This window comes from Scomber scombrus, chromosome 15 (assembly GCF_963691925.1).
Source record: "Scomber scombrus chromosome 15, fScoSco1.1, whole genome shotgun sequence".
Lineage (NCBI taxonomy): Eukaryota > Metazoa > Chordata > Actinopteri > Scombriformes > Scombridae > Scomber > Scomber scombrus.
Window position 1 is genome coordinate 9,340,708 of NC_084984.1, and position 21,381 is coordinate 9,362,088.

The 21,381-nt window shown below is 40.4% G+C and overlaps 1 protein-coding gene across 1 annotated transcript in view; it reads left to right on the forward strand.

The window, feature by feature from the left end:
• Nucleotides 1-21,381, forward strand: part of lamc3 (laminin, gamma 3) — a 111,333-nt gene that overhangs the window by 77,574 nt on the left and 12,378 nt on the right. Inside the window, exons 11-17 of the mRNA XM_062434478.1 lie at nt 1,488-1,597; nt 4,334-4,561; nt 17,654-17,842; nt 18,145-18,390; nt 20,172-20,325; nt 20,436-20,578; nt 20,722-20,900. Of these exons, the coding sequence (XP_062290462.1) occupies nt 1,488-1,597; nt 4,334-4,561; nt 17,654-17,842; nt 18,145-18,390; nt 20,172-20,325; nt 20,436-20,578; nt 20,722-20,900 (1,249 nt within the window). The remainder of the gene's footprint in view (nt 1-1,487; nt 1,598-4,333; nt 4,562-17,653; nt 17,843-18,144; nt 18,391-20,171; nt 20,326-20,435; nt 20,579-20,721; nt 20,901-21,381) is intronic.

Here is a 21,381-nt window from a genome sequence, read left to right on the forward strand (position 1 = left end):
CACGCGCATATACATACACACACAGACATTTGCTCAGTTGTAAATGTTAATGCTCAGACATAGGTCATGCAAAATAAACCATTTTAAGACTGAGTCAGTGTCATGCTGAGATCAGTTGACCCAATTGCACAGAGGCCAATGAACACTCATGCACAAAAAGCTCAACTTAGTCTGATACAGTCAACAAACTAAAGGTTTTGCACTTTATTCTTTTACGGTTCTTGCCTATAACCAGAATTTCACATATTATAATTATACAATATCACTTACTGAAAAGGTGCCCTTTATAAAAGAGGTTTTCTAGTTATAATGCATGCCTTTATTAACTGTTAAACAAGAGCTTTGGGCTAATTGCAAACATAAACCAAATATGCTCACAATGACAATGCTAACATGATGATGTTTGACAGGTATAGTCTTTACCATGGCTATATCTGAAATCACTCCCTTGTGCACAATATTTTCTGCCAACCATTTTATTTGAGTGTCTAAATTGTGGGTATGCAATTTTTTTGTCTTCAAAAAAAGTAGGCTGACGTGAATTTTATTAGTTTTTCAGGTATTTGGTATCAAATAAAATATTGGACACATTTTGACCCGATGATGCAGTTAGATAAAGTTAAATGGCAATTTTGTGCCAATCCATCTATTAGATGTTGAAATATTTAATTGGATAAGTGAAAACTAGAGGAATAGTCATCTGAGTCATTAAGATTGATCCTCTGAGGATCATAAATATTTGTAGAGAATTCCATGACAATCCATCAAATAGCTTAGTATGTCCCTGGTCGTTAATTGCTAATTCATCAGGAAAAACCTAATGGACCATGTAACCCTAACCATCTGGAAAAGGGTGCAGAGTACCTGGCCGAGAATCCATTCATTAGCACCTTATTAACATTTGTAAGTGTGGACTTGACGGCTTATTAAAAAGTCAGAAATACAAGTACTTATTAACGATTTGCATTTTCTACAAATGTCCATGAAGTGTATGTGAATATATTCCTTCATGCTGCTGCTTGTTGCCTTTGGGACCTTCAAGTGGGGGAAATTTTTGTAACACAACATCACCCGTGTTGAGCTGACACAGCACCTGTCATCAAGATGAAAAGAGTGCGCGATACCTGGAGTAAAACAGGCAGATGTCAGCTGTGCAGTCTTTGCAGATCATCCTTCAGCAGATGGAGGAGCTCAATGACCAAGACCCTGAATATGTGCTGAAATCAGCACATTTGCATTTTTTCTTTGCACTGTGTGTGTGTGTTCTGATAGAGCTGCAGATTGCTTTAAATGTCAAGCACATATGTGGCAGGGCATTTGTTATCCTCTTAGTTATGCTAAGTTATGCTTTTACAACCACCAAGTTCAAGCTTTTGTACCTCTAAAATGTGATTAAAAACATATTTGGTGTTTAATCATAGTTTGTTAGGACCTGAATACATTACAGAGAAAAAAAAGTGTTGTTTTTTTGTCTTCTGTTTTTTCAGGCTTCATGAAAATGAGATGAGATTTAAACCTCAGTTGTCTGCCTTTGAGTTCCATCGTCTCCTTTACAACCTGACAGCCATCAGAATCAGCAATGCAGGAGGACACGACTGTAAGTGTGTGTATGTGTACAGAAACTCCACACTGCTATTAATTTCTCAATGCTCTACTGTGTTTTTTTTTCATTCATATTGCAGATTGCATTGCACTGAAAAACAAGCTAATGCAATATTACTGACTTTTGCAGAGTGCACAGTGACATATTGACAATTTAAAACCTAATACCAGTGAAATTTATGTGAAGGATTCCAAAACTTTCGCATTTTTACGAATGAAAAATACATTTTGCATCACACAGCAGTATAAATTGTTAAATCCGCACCAAAGATAGTTGCTAAAACCATGTCAGTGTTAGTATTCAGGGAGTAGTTCAACTGTTCCAAATCTGGCACTGCGAAAAACGGGACATTTATTCCCAGATGTTGGTAACTAGTTCTTGAAATCCTCCTTTTATTTGTATCATATCCTTCCCCTCTCTCTATCTAATAGTCTGTATTGTAAAGTTCAGGGAGGATCTGAGAGGCATTACGGCAGATTAGAGCGCCAAGAAGACAGAACAGCTGGCCAAAATCACCAGCTCTCTCACACTTACTTACACCATTTTAATTAGTTGCTGAGTGCAGGCGTTGTGACACAGTCTCTCGTGTGGTTCCACATGCACTTGGGCATGCAGAAAGACTGGCACAGAAGTTTGTGCACACAGAGACAGTAGTGCAGTCATGCATATTCCATCAAACTGTTTCCTGTAGCCATCCACCCCCATGAACGTGCAAACAAAGTCAAGCACACAGTTTATACTGCATCTATTACACATCACGGAAGGGGGGGGGGGGAACTCTGTTAATGATTTGTGTTAGGCCTCAAACTCATTCTCAAACAGTGTTAGAAGTGCCTTATTGCTGCAGGCTGCACTGCAAACTTTAATATCAAAATCCCATAAAGCTTCCCTCTCATCTTTCTCCTGTCTCCCTCTCACATTCTCCCTTACTCTTTAAATTTCTCTCTGCACCACAGAGAGTCTCTCATAACAGAACCGTATTATTTTAATGACAGTATTGTCTTTAGACTATAAAGGTACGCTTTGACAGAAGCCACAGTAAAGGCCTTTCATTTTCTCTGCTTCAAAAATTGAGTTTTGAACAGAAAGCATACCTACAGTATATTGGAAGATTATGAGAAATCAATAGTCTAATGGCTTAATGTACAGGTACCCAATGCGACGCAAATTGCCACAGTCCTTGGGGCTACAGTAAGCCATTGAAAGGAATTAAAATTTCAACTGTTCTGACAGTCCTCTTGCAGAAAGGATTGATGGAGAGAGCTTGCAAAGCATGACTTGAAATTAAGTGTCTTTTAATTAACTGAAATATAGGGTTTAGTGTCTGAAAACTGTTTTAATTGCACATTTCCCCCCCATTGAATTAGCCAGTAAAATTCAGGAGGTAAAAGGGAGTAAAGGGTAGAGGCTAAGGCAAGTCATGGGGGAGGAGGACAGGCATGCCTACTGATTATCCCTCAGAGATGCAAATGTACTGGGTTTCAACACCGCTGATGGAATGGCTGGATCATAACTTGTTAGAAGTCAGGGTCCATCCTTCTCTCTGGTTCTTCCACTTTCTCATCCCTCACTGTTTCTTCCACTCAGATTTCCCTCATTATGCAGCTGCTCACTCACACTTGGTTTAGTTTTGATCTTACAAAGCTACATGCTCAAACCTGTACCCTATCTATCTATCTATCTATCTATCTATCTATCTATCTGTCTATCTATCTATCTATCTATCTATCTATCTATCTATCTATCTATCTATCTATCTATCTATCTATCTATCTATCTATCTATCTATCTATCTATCTATCTATCTGTCTATCTATCTATCTATCTATCTGTCTATCTGTCTATCTGTCTATCTAGCTATCTGAAGCATGTATCTTCAATGAGAGCAGACATAGTAATGAACCAGGAACAAAAGTAGTTTTGTGTTCGATAGCTGTGGATTTGAGAGGGTGAAAGGGATTCGGTTCAGGATGGCCTGCTTCCATCACTATTCATGAGAGGAGAGAGGGATCTTGAAACCCCACAGGAACTGCACGTCTGACATACCTCCACCGAGTCTCCTGTCTCCTTTTCTTCTCGTCTTGCTCTGCTGCAGTGATTTATTCATTTGCTATATCAAAGATTCCCTCGGTGACGAGTGTACGTACGTGTGTGGGCGCATGTGTGCACGCGTGCGTGTGCAAGTGAGCATTAAGTGTGGCATTTACGAGCTCGTGGGTGGATGAATCTGTTATTGCGTATGTGTGTGTGTGTGTGTGTGTGTGTGTGTGTGTGTGTGTGTGTGTGTGTGTGTGTGTGTGTGTGTGTGTGTGTGTGTGTGTGTGTGTGTGTGTGTGTGTGTGTGTGTGTGTGTGTGTGTGTGAGTGCATGTCAGAGTGTAAACTGTAAACACAGGCCAGAACCTGTAATGAGACAGGGAGGGAGGGACAGCACTGCAACAAATGCTAATAACCAACTTCTTAATGAGATACAGAGCACCACACACAGACACACACACACACACACACACACACACACACACACACACACACACACAAACACACACACACACATACACGCATACACAAACACACACAAACATATACATGTACTGCATGCCAGAGAAAAGCATGTGCCTCAAACACTTCAATACACCTCTGAGGCAACAATTATCACTTTACTACTGACCTTTGTGTACATCATTTTTATGACAAAGCGCTGTTCTAATCTTCTCCCTTCCTTTCCCTCCAGACACATCGCAGCTCGCAGGAGTAAGTCTGACCTCAGCTTTCAGCTCCTCTGGACCAGCAAGCCCGTCTGCCCCATGGGTGGAATTTTGTGACTGTCCCCCAGGTTTTACAGGCCAGTTTTGTGAGCAGTGTGCTAGTGGATTCACCAGGGAAATCCCTGGCGGAGGGCCTTTCTCAACATGCGTGCCGTGCAAATGCCATCACCATGGAACCTGTCATCCAGAGACAGGTAATAGGTGAAACACTTACAGTATACTCAGCACACACATAACTATGTCAGGAAGGCATGATGATTTGTGTGTCGCTGGCTTCACTGACAACCAATCAGCAATGTTTAAGTTTGAGTGACTCCTGCTGAAGTAGAAAAGTCTAAAAGGCTTGAAAAAAGTGTATTCATAAATTATGTGCAGAACATTTTATTCTTAAGTGGGAACCCCACCAGTTTTTACTAGTCACAGGGTGTAGTATACAGCCTGTGAAAACAGCTGTATAAAGTCTTCTGTGGCTTTGGAGGAGCTTTGTCAAGTTTGAGAAGATAACTTGAGTATCTCTGTTTAGGCTTGGAGACTACAAATATGTTCCAGACAACCTGCCTTATGAACTGGGGGCTTGAAGTTTGGAAGAAGTAGGCATTCGCAACTTAGGGAGTGTCTGAACCCATATTTATGTCATATTGGTGTAATTGTAATTAACAGTTTCCGACTTCTAATTACAAGCAAGAAACTCTGTGATCATGTTGAGTTGTCCAATGACTTGACTTCTCACAATTCATAAACAGAGGAATCTTTCCCATATCTGCCATCCATCCTGTATGACAAAAACGCTGCATAATGAAAGATGGCTTACAAGTTGAATAATCCAAAGTGCATAGGATTCAGCATTTTTGGAGATTGACCTATAAGGACTTAAAGTCAGAAAATCCCTGCCTCAGCTGCATCAGCTGTGACATTTAATTTATTATCTGCCTCAACTTTATGCAAGTACAATAATTCATCACTATAGTATTCTTTTAAGAGGGAGAATAAATCACAATCATCATGTTTCATTTTATTTATTGCATTATGTAAAAATCTTATGGCATTTTTAAACCTATGGTTTGTTTGCTCTGGTCCTCAGTGGACGAGTTGGTCAACTTGGTGCACTTTTCCCTTGTTTCACTTTCTTTTCTCACAGAGAAAAATGCAAGCAATTCATCACTACAAGCAACATGTGAATGTCCACTCTGCTAAATGTCCAGATTCATCTGGGACATGAGTGAGACATAAACACAGGAAGAAGGTCCTCAATTCATTGTTGATTTTGCGTATTTGCATCCCAGTATGCAAAGCACACCTGGTTTAGTGTTTGGGTCAGATTAAGGTCAGATCACATTTCTACTACAAACAAAGACCAGACTGAGACTACATCCATAATGGGACTTGGTATTGATGTTTAGGACTGCACCCACGGGCGTCGTAGTGGGGGGAGAAATTGGAATGGTGTACAAGGGCCCCAAGCACAGGGGGGCCCTGTGTGTGTGTGTGTGTGTGTGGGGGGGGGGGGGGGGGGGGGGGGGGGGGGGGGGTGTCAGGTGTGGCGTGAGAGTGTGTGAACTGCTTGAAATGCGTGAGACTGCTTTGAATGGAGACAACCCATTAACACATCCAAGCGCAACAAAATCAATAGCCCTCTTAGGTGAAGGCTAAATAGACTTATAACAGTTATTATAAAATGCTATTTGTAACTATTACAGCAGCCTACTCATTTTAAAACATGCTTAGCAGTTATTATTGATGATATTGATGCTGATAATAATTTAAAAATCTAGTTTATGTGCAGTAACCTAGCACATAATACAGCAAATGTCCATTACCCATTAGCAGATCTAAATCTTAGCTTTTCAATCAAAAGTCCCTGTCAGAAACAGTGGCAGAAAGTGGATCAGCTACTCCATTATCCTCTACAGCAGACTTGAGTGGAGGTCATAATGACTAGTGAGTCATGTTTTGTTTGTTGCTGTTTATTGTTTATTAAGGATCCAGAGTTTAACATTATCACATCACAGCAATGTTAAGCCATGTGTGGCATTATGGAAACCGGTTTACATTTCTTTTGAAAGTAAAATCTGACTGACTGGTGAGTCTTGTGTGGTTGTATATTATTATAAAGTAGCCTTAGCAATTTTTTGAAGTAACCTAGGAAGTAAATTATAACAGTTGTGTTATAGTCTACTTTGGGGGTCATTAATAGGCCGTGCGATCTCCAATACTGAGAGCTCAAACTGAAAATAACACAATTCACAAACCACAGTAAAACAACTTAAGGGTAGACTACAGTGTGTGTGTTTGGGGGTCGGCGGGGGTGGGTCTAGGGTGAGGTGTGGGGCCCTTCAGGAGGCTTATGTATGGGGGCCCAGAATTTGGTGCTACACCCCTGACTGCACCTGAGTATGATTGCTGTGTTCAGACTTGCCCAAACAAATCGCACCAAGGGGGAATACGAAAGAGTCAGATTCAATCAGACTAAACAGTGCAAGCGTGAAGTTTCCCTTAAGATGCTACAGATTGTTAAAAAAATAAATAAAAAAAACTTCTAGGACCAAGTCATTGTTCTGGCTATGGAAACATTCTTTGCTCATTGTTAAACTCAACATTATAGTGTAACATAAAACTGATCCAAGGCGATAGTTTGGAGATGAAGCCGTTCCTCTGAACCAGCCAGTGTTACATGAGATGAGGGATCATCAGAGGTTGTTGAGAAAATATTTTCTGCCACTGTGCCTCTGAGAGAGCAGAGGGAACAGAAAGAGATGCAGGCTGTTCGACTGAAGCATTTTTCTGTCTTTCTAGAACTGATATTCAGTCATCATCTCTTCAAGGGAATATAACTCAGCCATCCCTCAGGAGGACTGGCAAGCTATCACTCAAACTGAGAACTGGATGGCTGTACTAATACAGCAATATCCTCATTTCACACAACTAATCTTTGTAATAACAACTAAACTGGAAGTGTGTGTGTTTAATGCACTGACTTTTTTATGGGAGATAATAACAGCAGTGGCAGTACTTTTTCAGATTCATATCCTAAACGCAACGTCCCATAAATGACAGAAGTAAAACAGCAGCTGTTGGGTGTATAAACAAGTCAACCTCTATGCAGTTATTTATTCATGTGTTAGTAAGTGCATACTATATGCACTCTTTCTTTTTCTCCCCGAGTCTTCTCATTCTCGCAGCTTTCAGCTACTCTCTACATCTCACCCAAAAGGAGACAACTATCCCATCCAAAGTTCCTCCTTCCATCTTTTATCTTTCCTCCATCTCTCTCTCTATCATTCCCTCCTACCCTCAGACTTAAAGTCTCAGAGATCTGACCTAGTTAGGAGATGCCTGAAGCTTTGGCTGTGAGTGTCTGTTGTGTTTGTGGCAGTGTGTGTTTTTATGACAATGTGTGTGTGTGTGTGTGTGTGTGTGTGTGTGTGTGTGTGTGTGTGTGTGTGTGTGTGTGTGTGTGTGTGTGTGTGTGTGTGTGTGTGTGTGTGTGTGTGTGTGTGTGTGTCTGAGGTCCGGAAGCAAGTCTGGTATAGCTGCCTCCCTGCTAATTAGACTTGTTAACCGCCTCTTGGCTAATGATGTCTAATTTGCTTGCAGATTTCCTGTGTCTCTTATGTCTCTTCTCAATCTGGATGTCTTTCTCTCTCTCTCTCTCTCTCTCTCTCTCTCTCTCTCTCTCTCTCTCTCTCTCTCTCTCTCTCTCTCTCTCTCTCTCTCTCTCTCTCTCTCTCTCTCTCTCTCTATCTCTCTCACACACACACACACACACACACACACACACACACACACACACACACACACACACACACACACACACACACACTCTTGTTCTCCCTGCTCCCTCTATCTGCGTTCCTCTTGTTCCCCTGACTCACTAGTCAGCCTATCTTCTGCTTCCTTCTTAACTAGGAATGCACCTGCTCTCTCCAGTAATCTTGCCTTTGTTTTCAGCATCCTCACCTCCTCGCACTGTGTATCTTCCTGATAGCTTTACTTTGTGTTAATATCACACTGTTCTTTCATGCGGCATGTCATTTATAAGTGCTATTATGTAGAACAGGATTGGGTGCAAGTGGAAAAAGTGGTGAGAACCTGAATAAAAACAGAAAAGTGTGTGTTCTTTATAAAGATTTAAAGTGTCAGAGGACAGAGGATAGATCTCTGTGCAGTCTGAACACAAATGTGCTTGTGTTCTGAGTTGTTAGAAGGAAAACCTCATTATTTATTAATGAACCTGTTTGAAACTGTTTAACATCAAAGTGGGTTTGGTTTACACACAGCAGGTTGAACTTGGCACTATTTAGCACCATTTAGTCAACCTCTAAGAATTCCCCACAGACTATGACGATTTATAGTCATGTTACTGGCATGGCTCTAGGTCTGTTGGTTGATTTGTCCACTTTAGACCAGGCTGACCTTTCTCAACAACTATTAGATGGCTTGTCATTAAATTTTGTGCAGACATGTGTGGTCCTCAGCGGATGGATCGTATTGACTTTGGTGACTCCCGCACTTCTCCATAAGCACCACCAGCAGGTCAAAGTCTACTAACTACCTCAGCATCTACTTAATGAGTTGGCACCATTTTTTTAAGACATTCATGGTTCCCAGATGAGCTCCTGACTTTTCATTGAGTTCTGCCATGAGGTACACATTTGTGATTTTAAATGAAATGCCTTAACAACTATGGGATGGATAAAATTTGGAAGACACATTCATTAACCTCTCTTGGATGAACCTTGATCCTTAGACTTCCCATATTTGTCCAATCCTTTATTTTGTGATTAAATACTTCCAAATCTAAAATATGATTAATTAATACTGTACTGTACTTTGTGTTTAATGCTAATAAGCAATTTGTTAGTATGCTTAGACACTGAACTAAGATGGCGATTATGGTAAAGATTACTCATGCTTAGCATCAGCTTGTTAACACTGTCACTGTGAGCATGTTCTTATAGCTGTAGAGTCTTAGTCTGTTTTAGTATACACACATACACATACGCACACACACACACACACACACACACACACACACACACACACGCATACTCTTTTCAGTATTTTTAAAAATATTCACATGACACAAGTGCCACGCAAATGATGAAAGAGTGTTAAATATGGAATAAGATGTGTCCTCTGAGTCATGGATCAAAAATCCCTCGGGTGTTGTGTCCTTTGGCATAAAGTTCTTGGGTTAAATAGCATTAGCCGAATATTAGGAAAGGATGCTAGTAAAAATAAGCCTTTCTATTTCAAATGGATGATGACGGCTCATCATCGTTTTCTGAAGGCCTGCCGGCTTGTCTTTAATAAAAAAGAAGCAAACAAGCAGCAGAAGCTCTCCATAAATCTATAAGTTCAGGTCAAGGGGAACTATCAAAGTAAGTCGATTAGAGACACCCTGTTCATCATTTGTCACCAGGAGGGCAGACCAACCTGCTGTTTCTCCTATCAGAATCTTAATTGCTGTATAATTACCTAACGACTTGTATCATCATGCAGGGTGTGCCCACAGACAGGACTGGGATGGAGTTTATTCACTGGCTGCCGAGGGAAGCTGCAGCCAATGGTGCTTCATAATCATGATTTATTAACACTCTCTGAGTCGTGTCGGTTCTGTTTGCTGTAGCGCAACACAACAGATTGGAAATGTTAATATTTGTGGTGGAACGAGCAAATTGCAATTTCTGTCGAGCCATGGTGCTGGGGGGCTGATGAAGTCAAACATATGTCCTTCAGATACACAAAACAATGTGTGTGTGCATGAGTTTACACAGTTTTGGACATACTCCCACTTCACTGGATAATTCTATATAATATGTACACACACATCTCTAAATATGTACACTCCATGTCTTAATTCCGCACACACCATCCATAAAATTGGGTAGAGGCAATAATTTATTAGCTTAAGTGAGGGTTTTGAGGAAAGAGAGAGATGGTTGTAATGGAGACACTCAATTTTCACTGCAGCCCACACTGTAGAGGAGTGCTCATTAATCACCTAAACAGAGGAAACACGTGATGCTCTCGACACTGTAGTCTCTGCTGGATATGGAGCATTTAGTGCTCCTTTATTTGCCACAGTCCCTAATAGACCTCTATTACTGCTTAATGGTGGACCACATACCTATACTACAACTTCAGAGAGCAATTCCTTCTGAGGGAGGTTGTTGGTGCCTGAACAACTACACACAGGAAGTACGACTCAATCTGTGAAAATAGCTGTATTATGTCATATGAGGCTATAAATGAACTTTTTTAAATATGAGGGAAATAACCCAAGTGACAGTGTTAGGCTTGGGGAAAATATACTTTTACCGGAGAGCCTGAGTTACATACTGGAAGCGTAAAGTTTGAAAGACAAGGGATTTTTAACAGGCAGTTAGGGTCTATTGAAAATATAACTCCTTGCATTACAGGAAGTGTAGGATTTAGGGTTTTTTGAATCGTAGTCCAAAGTCAGGATATCTCAGCTTCTGCTGCTTTGATTTTTGATCATATCTTTTTAGTCATGTAGAGCTATGGCCTTAAGGTTGGCGATGTCAGTTTATATGTGAATCACTTAAATCCAGACTCAAATATTCCAAAGACTTTTGAATGGATATCCATTACACTTCCTACAGGTATTGTCTGTCACCGACTTTGGTGCTCTTCTGAGTTGAGTTATGCCAGTCATGCCCCCCCACCCCCTCCCCGTTTCATACCATAACTTTTCATCTAGGACTATTAGCAAGTCTAAATTTTTACTTGTCTAATAGAGCAAATGTTATGATGCTTACATGCTAAACTAAAATGGTGAACATGGTAAACATTATACTTGCTAAACATCAGCATGTTTGCATTGTCATTGTGAGCATGTCAGCATGCTGATGTTAGCATTTAGCTCAAAGCAAAGCTGTGACAAAGTACAGCCTCACAGTGTGAGTCTTGTTTAATCCCTCTCTTGCACAAATGTCAAAGTAATCCGTCTCCCAACTTTATGGAAATGCAAAACACTTGCGGGAGTGTCCGTTTAATTGTACAACAATCTCAAATAAAATCATATTCCTCCAAACCTGTCTATTTATAGTTTATATAAATTGACGGAATAAAAACCAAACCATGACAATGTGAAAAAAAAAATCTTCTACTTACAGGAAACTTACTTATTTTCATTCATTTTGACAATGCACCAGGTGGTTGTGCTAAGTTTTCCTTGTCTGAGCTAATTTCATCAAGGCAAAGGTTGAAACCTTTTCGAATCAGTAATCTCTGACAGTGTGACTGGAAACCAAGGCAGGCAGACAGAGTGTGTGCATTGTTTATTTTTCTGTTTATTTTTGTGTAAAATAAATGTGCTGGTTGTGCGGAGATAAGTAAAGCGTGCTGAATAGGATCAGCAGGAGAAATTACATGGTAAGATTTATTCTAACTGACTACATCTGTCTTTTTTGCTCTTTCTCACTTCCTTTTCCCCTCACTGTCTCTCCTCATATCCCATCATGCTGATACAGACCAGGCATCTCAGGGCTTAGCCTGCAACAAATACAGCCCACCAGAGAGATTAGGGGGTTGAATAAGCCAGTGCTAGAGCCAGCTTCGCTCTCTATCAGTTTGTCTGCCTCAACTTTCTCCCATAGATTTTTCTAACTAATGACCTTAGAGAGCTGAGGATGGCATTTAAACAGGCATTTGGGAAATGCACGCCCTGGCTTCAGCTGTCTCATTCTAAGGTGGACCTTTGTTGGTAAACACTGACTCACAATATCCTCCATTTTAAGCGAGCATTCTAATGAGTATGAGCAACATGTCTGGTCATTTCTTCATCTGCACCCTAATTGATGCAATGGGACAGGTACTCTGGGTAATGGCCTTTATCCGGCCAACTTCAATGTATTTTGCTGCAGGATCCCCTGGTGGTCCATTCCCCTTCACAGACCAAGACTAAAAAAAAAGCTTCTGTTTCCCAACCTCCTCCACCAGACTGCAGTGGGTGTGACATTTAGCTATGCAAAACCACTGTGCATTATTCAAAAATTTGGCCCCGCACAAATGTCAAAGTGAGACACAAGCATATGCTGTTATGAAACAGAACAAGGAACAGAAAAACCGTATTTATTCTGGGATTTGTGGAGAAGATGCTACATCCAGGTACTTGTGGCCGGCAGAATGCAGCTAACTAGGTGCTGCTTCATAGGTGCAAGACCACAGCTAGGCTGTAAAGATTATGGCAAAATAGATGGTGAAAACCTATTTACCTGCAGTCTATACGTTGGGGGAAAATAATCCTACTGTAGTCTTTCTGTTGATGCACTGCATGGATCTATAGACACAAATAGATCACTGAGATCCACATCGATCCACCTCTTCAGATCTTGTAGTATTTCGTGGCAGTTTAGGTTCTCCTACATGCTTACAAGGGGAGGTTGAGGGGGAAGAGTTAGTTGAAATCTGCAACCTCACTGCTGAATGCCCCTAAAGTCCTAAACACTGCACGTTTTTGAAGCTTTCAAGTACATCAAATTATACAAATGCAAACATTTAATCTTAATTAATACAGTATGTGATTTCTCAATATTAATATGTCATTGATAAGGAGAAAAGAAAATTCATCAAATGACTCCCTTGGCTTGGTTAACTAAAGTAGAAAGCACAAATTGTGCCTTTGATTATCTGTCTTTGAACCTGAAAGTGATCTAATTAAAGTGCACCTGGTATTCTGTTTTGTATGATAATAACATGTAATAATATACTTATTGCTGATGACAGTGGGGAAAGGACATTGAGACAGATAATCTAAATGAAGATACTTTAGTCTGCAATATGTTTTGTATCTTCGTTGAAAGGCCTGGTTCACATTCTTTTGGCACTTACAGAAGTATGAACACTGATTTAAAAGTCTACCGTCATGCTAGCAGGTCAGTGAGGCTGTATGTAGGTACAGAAGTGTGAGTTGAATGCCAACACCAGCATGCTAACTTGCAATTACAATGCCAACATGTTGAACTTTGGCAAGTATAACATTTTAATATACTTTAGTAATATTTGCTAATTAGCACTAAACACAAAGTACAGCTGGCGGATGAGAATGTCTTTATTTTTTGCAAGTGTTTGGTCATAAACTAAAGTATTGGACACTTTAAAATTCTGACCTGATGGCACTAAATGAAAAGTGAAAGGGTCACATTAGTTGTCAACCATCCAATAGCCGTTGAGATATTTCTCAAAAAATATAAAATATCAGCCTCATGGCGGTAAACAAAGGAGATCAGCAGTCATTGAGATACATCATCTGGGAAAAAATGAATAATTTGTGCCAATCCAACAAGTACCATATTTTTTAGTTGGTGGACCTGTTGGTGGCACTAGAAGAAGAGTTAGTGGACAATCAAAAACATTGGGATTCATTATCTGGGTACCCTGAGTGTCAGAGCAACATTTTAATGTAATTCATCTAATACTGCTGATATTTCAGCCTATTGTTAAGATATTTTGATCAACCAATATTGCCATCCTGAGAACTATACCACTAGAACGGGTAAAAAGATCAGACAGAAAATAAACATCTTTGTCTCTGCTTTACGCTACGTCACAAGTGCAATTTAAAAGTCTTAGAAAATGTCAACCATGTAAAATGGATTAAGTAAATATGCAATATACTCAAACATAATCAATCTAGGATAATTATTTAGCAACTTGGTATCTACTGAGCAAAAAGACATTTGCTCAGAGTTAAATACATAGTACATGGTTTATCCAACCCCTTGACAGTTAAAGTGACCCAGTCTACAGCAACATGAGCTACAACCACTGAGAGTTCCCATCCCTGATACTTTTAGGCCATGGCCATAACAATTTGGCTGCCAGCCTCTATACACAAACAAGAATTGATGTTTTGTGTATAGAGGTATTTTCCTCAGTGGCAGTATGACAAAACATATTCCCCCAATTATCCGTATTGCACACATTACATATGGGGGTGGACAGAATATACAGCCCCTCCTATATTCCTTCAACATCCTGCCTTTCTCCTGTGCAGCAGTCCACTCATTCAGACCGCACTGACAAGCCACATCTGCACCAGGCGCTGGCAGCATATCTGTGTTAAATTAAAGAGCAACATCGCCATCAAACAGTCTTGTAGCAGATTTACCCCAACTTCTACAGCCAAGGCCTTAGAGCTGACAACATTTTCTCTCTTTTTCTGTTTTGTTTCCTTCTCTCCTTTATTAAAACGGGGTGTTCACATGCATTAGTAACAAGATTTCCTAGGCCTGAAGCTTTTTTAATGTTCCAGTGGGCTAAAGAGACAAGCCTTCTAGAAAATACAAAGGTCTTGAAAAGCTCACACTGGTGACATATGTTTATACAATGCAGAAAAGAAATGAAAAAACAGCATGTTATATTTCAGTCCATCATTATTTGTCACTGCGGAGCAAAGAAAAACGTAACATGAGTTAGTAACATGTTGCTTCGAATCCATGATACTTGTTTTATTTGTATTTCTGGGCTCACACATCCATAAAGACCACACACAACGCCCTTCCCTTTCAGAAAGACCTCCCAGGATGGCACAGAAAGACATGTAGGAGACCTGCTTTGATCTTTTCCTATACACCAAATTACTTATTAAAAATCCATTACTTCTTAGATTTTAGATGTTTGCTTTTTTTTTCATCAATTGTGGTGTTGAATCTTACAAACTACTGCAAACAATGATAACCACTATCTCTGGAAGGGCCACTCTTCGCTTTGTTTGAGGTGAACACTGAATGACGCAGATGTACAAACACACTGAATAGGAGAAATCTGGAAAAAGCTAGATTGAAAAGCTGCCAGTCTTCCATTGGTTCTATAGTAGAGGTCTGTGCACCCACGACTATAACACAATGATGTATTCCAGTGTATTCCTATCCTCCACAAGTGGCTTCCTTAATGAAGTGCATTAGTCCTGGATGTGTGCTTATTTCTGTAGAGAGTGAGTACAAGGAGAAGCAGAGTGGAGGGATGAGGTACAGGTAGAATGAGCAATGGTACAAAGGAGCTCTCTTGGAGAATAAAAAAAAGAAGCCCAGACTGCTTGTTTCCCATACAGAAATATTGCTTTGCCATCAGAGAACAGACAAGCAGAGTTGAGGTGCAGAGCAGAGCGCTGAAGTGTAGTGCTCCATAGCTAAAAGGGGAGAAATACAAGAGGGCGAAAGCAGAATAGTGGGATTGTGCAGATTTGTCAAAGGATTCGAAGTGTGCAGCGCCACAAGGAGCCTTACAGAAATCCCAATTCATTAAGGCTGAATGAACGCTCACTGATTCATTGATCAAAATTACTCTGCAAGGATGTTATGAAATAATGATGATTAGCATGGTGATTAAAAATACCATGTGAAAGGCGATCCCGCCATTCATCGACAGTTTGAGTTTGTGATGCGTGCCGTTAGCTTTTTCCGAGGAGCCGGTGGAATGATAATAGTGTCGAGGAGGCCCTCAGCGGCTCCTCTGCCTCATATCACGCTCAGTCATCTTCACACTCAGTAAAGTCAGCACATTTCTGCTGCCATTAAATTTACAATGGCTCATTGGGGATTGACACTGCACACCATCAGTGTCATTGTAATGACTTGTGAAATTTAAGAAAGATTCACTTCTTTATGCTACGAACAATCATTATTACTAAATACTTTGTTTAAATGACTGGCATTACATGCTCGGAAGTCATGTATTATTCACCTCACCTCACCAAAGAACCTAATGATTTTCAACCAGAAGCCTACACTTCATCAGGCAAAGGGATAATTGTTCCCTCTAATGGATGTGTGATCAATTTAGACTTAGCAGCCGTTATTCTATTTCATATGCTTGACAGATCTGAAGTTAACAGGGCTTTATTTAGCGATGGGAGACATTGGTTGCAGTGACCCCCATATCCAGAGGCAAGAATTTCTTTCCTCCAATATTCAGTGGTGTGAGCTGATTTAAAAATGCACAACGAAGAGCTTCTCACTGAATCACACTGTAGGCTACGAGGGAGTGATGGGAAATTTTAATGAGGGCTCTGTAAAATCGCATGCCCGCAGATTATTTGCTATGCATCAAGATCTTATTGGTGTTCTCTAGAAAATCAGTGCAATTATTGTTATCAACGCGTGCCGGAGTCTTTTGAAAAACTTTGAAATTTTAAAAATGATTCAAATTATTGTAGATTCTCTGATATCCAGACGCTCAGTGCATACTAAAAGCAAAACATCATGCTCTGCTGCAGGAATGCTAAATATCTTCTTGAAGTTAAACTCAGCAGCACAGAAGCAGCTATTATTCTGTTAGAGTGTAAAAGGCATAAATGTTGATTAAAATGTAATGAATGTCTGCTCAGTCTGATTTTATGATGAATTCAACTTTGTAAGTATTCTAGTAAGTAACACTTTTTTTCTCCTTTCTTTTGCTGGGGTTTTCCAGCAATATTAAAACGTATTACTTATTGGTCCCCTGTAAGCTTTACTCAGTGCCACATTATATTATGTCAAATTTTAGCTTTAATTTCAAAAGTTGCCGTTGTGCAAATTCCTCAAGCACAGAGGAGGTTTTGAGGGCGTATGTGGGTCCTATCATCTCAGTCTCTGAAGTTGGAGCCACTGCAGGTCACTGAACTGCAGCAGGGGACCGGGTGTTTAAACTTTGAATCCTTTTGCTGCTTTACAGTCGCACCATCCACTTAGACACTGTCAGTTTCCTCATTACTGACTATATTTTCTCTGCTTATCATGTTATATCATCCAGTACTGCTATAATTTACAGGGTTTTAAATATGGCTTAATGAAGAATGAAACTCAATAAACTGAGGAAAAATGAATGAGGGACATGTTTACGTGGTTACTGTATATGTGTATATCAACACCTGTTGCACATGAACAAATCCTTTTAAGTGATTTAAAGCTGTGAGTTGTTTATATAAGGCTATTGAAACAACAGCTTGTTTTAGGACTTCATAGAAATGGTAATCTCTCCTACTTGGTGTGGGAATTGCTTTACTTCTTGAAGGTCTTTCGGACTGCATTTGGCTCTTGTATTTCCCAAAGCAATTATAGTCGGGGTGAATTTAGTCGTCTTCTGCTCTCCATGGTGGGCTGTGGGGAATGTTTTCTTACAGGATTGGGCTGTGGAGTCGAGCGTTTGTGTGCAGTGGCTGCAGTCATGGTCAGAGACACAGTGCACTCTGCTGGTGATGAGGAAAACATCATCCTCTGTGGTCTGTTTGTGTTGAGCCCAGAGCGTGAAAAAAAACAACCCAACTCCTCTCATTGTTTCAGGTGTGTGCGAGTGTTCAGACTTCACCACTGGGCTGACCTGTGAGCACTGCCTGGATGGTTACTATGGCAACGCATTGATTGGCACACCAGGTGATTGTCAACCTTGCCCTTGTCCGGACCGTACCAGCTGTGCCCAAATTGCACATACAGGACAGGTGGTCTGTACCAACTGCCCTACAGGACAGACAGGTGAGACAATTTAAAATAATGTTTATGGCACCACACAGTATATACAGGCTTCATGTCAAAATCAAAATGATGAGAACAATTTCACAAGACAGCTTGAAACTGGATAGACTGTGAGTTGCTCATTTGATGGCTCTGTCATTTTACAATGCCACCTGAGATTAAGGCACACCTGATATTATTTTTTTCTCTGTAATTTAATTATAACAGACTCTTGAGTGACATGTGGATGACCTCTAGCATTATTCTAGCCCAGTCATCCATCTAATTCCTGCACATCTATTTCATATTTCCCCCCCTTGTAGGGATCCGCTGTCAGATGTGTGAGGACGGTTACTATGGTGACCCACTGGGAAGATCTGGGGCAGTACAGCCCTGTGTTAGATGCGACTGTAATGGCAACGTGGACTTTAACGCTTTGGGAATATGTGACCACATCACGGGGCGATGTTTGAAATGCCTGGGACACACAGAGGGCGACCACTGCCAACACTGCCAGCGAGGTTTCTACGGTGACGCCCTGAACCAGACCACTGCCCAGAAGTGCAAATGTGAGTAACTCTGGAGGGGCTGCATGGAGCATTGGTCAATTAACATCATATTATGTTTATATTGTATTGAGATTGGGAAAAGAGAGATATTTTATTTCTGAAAGACACATGCAAAGCTGACAATGGTAAAGAAGACATGTCATGCTTTTTATGATTTTCTGTTATTTTTATAGTCTTTATATTGAACATGGTCAAAAACAAAAGCCCAGTGCTGCCTTTCAAATCACATACTTTTTCTTTTTTGACTTTTAGTACATAATGCTATCCCTACAATGTATGTACTGTTGCATGCAGTATGCACACTACTTCCTCATAACATTACACCTCAAACTTTTAACCTCTTGCTCATACATCCATTGCAGACTGTAGCACAAAATCGGTTCTCTCTTGGTGGTTCAGTCAATGTGACATGTCTTTCACTGCGCAGAGGATCATGGGTCAGAATAGCCAGAAAAGCATGCTGGCTTGCATACTTCAAAATGTGACTGGATGCAGCAGGACATCCTGGTATTTTTGACATACTACAGTATGTATTGGGACAAACTAAATAATATGGTATTAACACGTTGTTGGAACGGACATAGTTTCAACCTGCGCTTTGCCAAGTTACCTTTACTTCCTCCTTGTGATGACATCAGATTGTTCATGCATAACCACAAATGGGTGTCTGTTCTGTAGCCTTTGTAGCTAAAGTTGTTTGCATTGTCCACTCACATAGTTTGGATTTGGGCTCAAACATGAACAAACATATTTGAGAAGTTTCCATTTCAAGTGAAGAACAAAAAAAAATAGGTGAAATCCTACTACTATTGTTTATTTACATACCCTCCAGAATGACTGGAAGCTAACCAATCAGAACAGAGTGGGCTCATCTTGAGGGGGGCCTTAAACAAAAAGAAGTTAAAACATACTGACGCTGAAGTGAGGAGCTTCATAAAGAGCCAGTATAAAATAAATAAGGATTTTTTTCAACTGTTAATTATGCGAGGTATATCCCAGTAGAGCCCCAGAATAAAAATTTAGAGGTAGAAATGTGCATGAGACCCACCCCCCTCTCTTTAAGAATTGTTGAATTGAGCCCTCACTCAAGATGTACATGACAGAATCTTTGTTAGGATTCAGATTCAAATTGTAGTTAGGTGATATTCTAAAAGATATTTGCGATACCATCAAGGTTTACACAGCCTTGGGTTCAGGAACCCAGAAAATATTGAATTCAAAAGGACTTGATTAATCAATTCAAGAGATCAAATATGACGGGGTGTAGCACTCTTGAGTTATGAAAGGCAAAAGCTGAAAACGGGGTGAAAAAATGTCACAGAAATGGCTCAGAAAGATACCCAAAAGAAGAAGAAGAGAGTCATCTGGCTGGGACTTTAAAAAAGGTATTAGTGAATGAAACACTAAAATTAAGCTATAAAGGCAGACAGTGACCCAAAGAGTAATAGCTGTGATGTGCTCATTCTCTCTTTTCCTGTAATACTTCACTACTATCTGTAAGCCCAAATAGAAGTGAAGTATTACAAGAAAATCAAAGAATGAACACGTCACACTCATTACTCTTTGGGTCACTGTCTGCCTTTGTAGCTTTATTTGACTGAGTTGAACCTCTGTGCAGAATGATGTCAGTGAAGGATCCATGAGTCTCCCTGGTGCTTTGTTCCCATTTTCCTCCGAGCACTCAGAGATGAAGTCAAGAAAAGAACCCTTCAAAGTTTAATGGTATGCTACATGTACTAAATTAAAGCTAATAATGAAATCGTTTTCTTTGTTTTCTCTAGCGTGCGACTGCAGTCCTGCCGGAACCTACGGGTATGTAAATGAATGCCACCCTCAGACTGGAAGTTGCCGATGCCTCGGTCACGTGACTGGACGGGATTGCAGTTACTGTGAAGTTGGCTTCTTCAACCTCCAACACGGTGTAGGATGTGAGAGGTAAAGAGATCCCCCTGTTCAGTTCAAAGTGGATTTGTTTCAATAGATATAACCGCACAGCTTACCAAACCAAACCTGTTATTAAGACATTATTTTCCTGCCTTCTTTAGGTGCAAGTGTAGTCCAATTGGCTCATCGTCCATCGTGTGTCATCCAATCACAGGCCAGTGTGTGTGTCGTGCAGGAGTTGAGGGGAGACTGTGTGAGTCTTGCCGTGTGGGCTTCTTTGGATTCTCCTCACGAGGTTGCAGAGGTACAGGACTGATTTCTTCAGGCATCACAACTGCACTATGAACCATCCTTTAATCCTCTAATAGAGATCAGACATAAAGGCATTTCTAACTCTTTAAATGTTTATCTCTGCTCCTCCTCCTTCTATCCTTTGTCGTCTCCCAGCCTGTAACTGTGACCCTATGGGCTCCATTTCCATGCAGTGTCACAGTAATGGTACCTGCCACTGTCGTGAGGGCTTTGTGGGTTACAAGTGTGACAAATGTGAGTTGAACTACTTCCACAACAGAGTCACTCACCAGTGTGAGGAATGCCCGGTTTGCTATGGCCTTGTCAAGAAGCAGGTGAGTTTATGGTTGTTTATGATTGTTTATGTGTGTCTGTGCCTTTCATATGTGCCAAAATCAACAAATAGCAGCTTTAATGGACACTTAATGTACATTTCCAGGTCAATATTTATATTCTGGAGCTTCCACTTTCATGATTTACAATTCATTCAAGTCCTTATTTATGTTGTACTGGACCTTTATGGAGCCCCTTGGTTCAGCTTCAGTCTGAAACAGGCCATTTTACCTCTTGTCTGTTTAATGCCCCACTCCAGATGTGCCCACTCTGTTTTCATTGGTTAGCTTCCAGAAGCTGCGTCCGGAGGCTACATAAACAAACCCTAGTAGTACATTTTCGCTTCTTCAGCTTCCTAAATACATCTATACATATCCGATATATGTTAAAAGAGGAAGAAGAGGTAACTTTGAAAACATTCAGAGCAGACTGGATCCCTAGCTTTAAACTTTCATTAAGCATTTTAACTTACATCCACTTGAA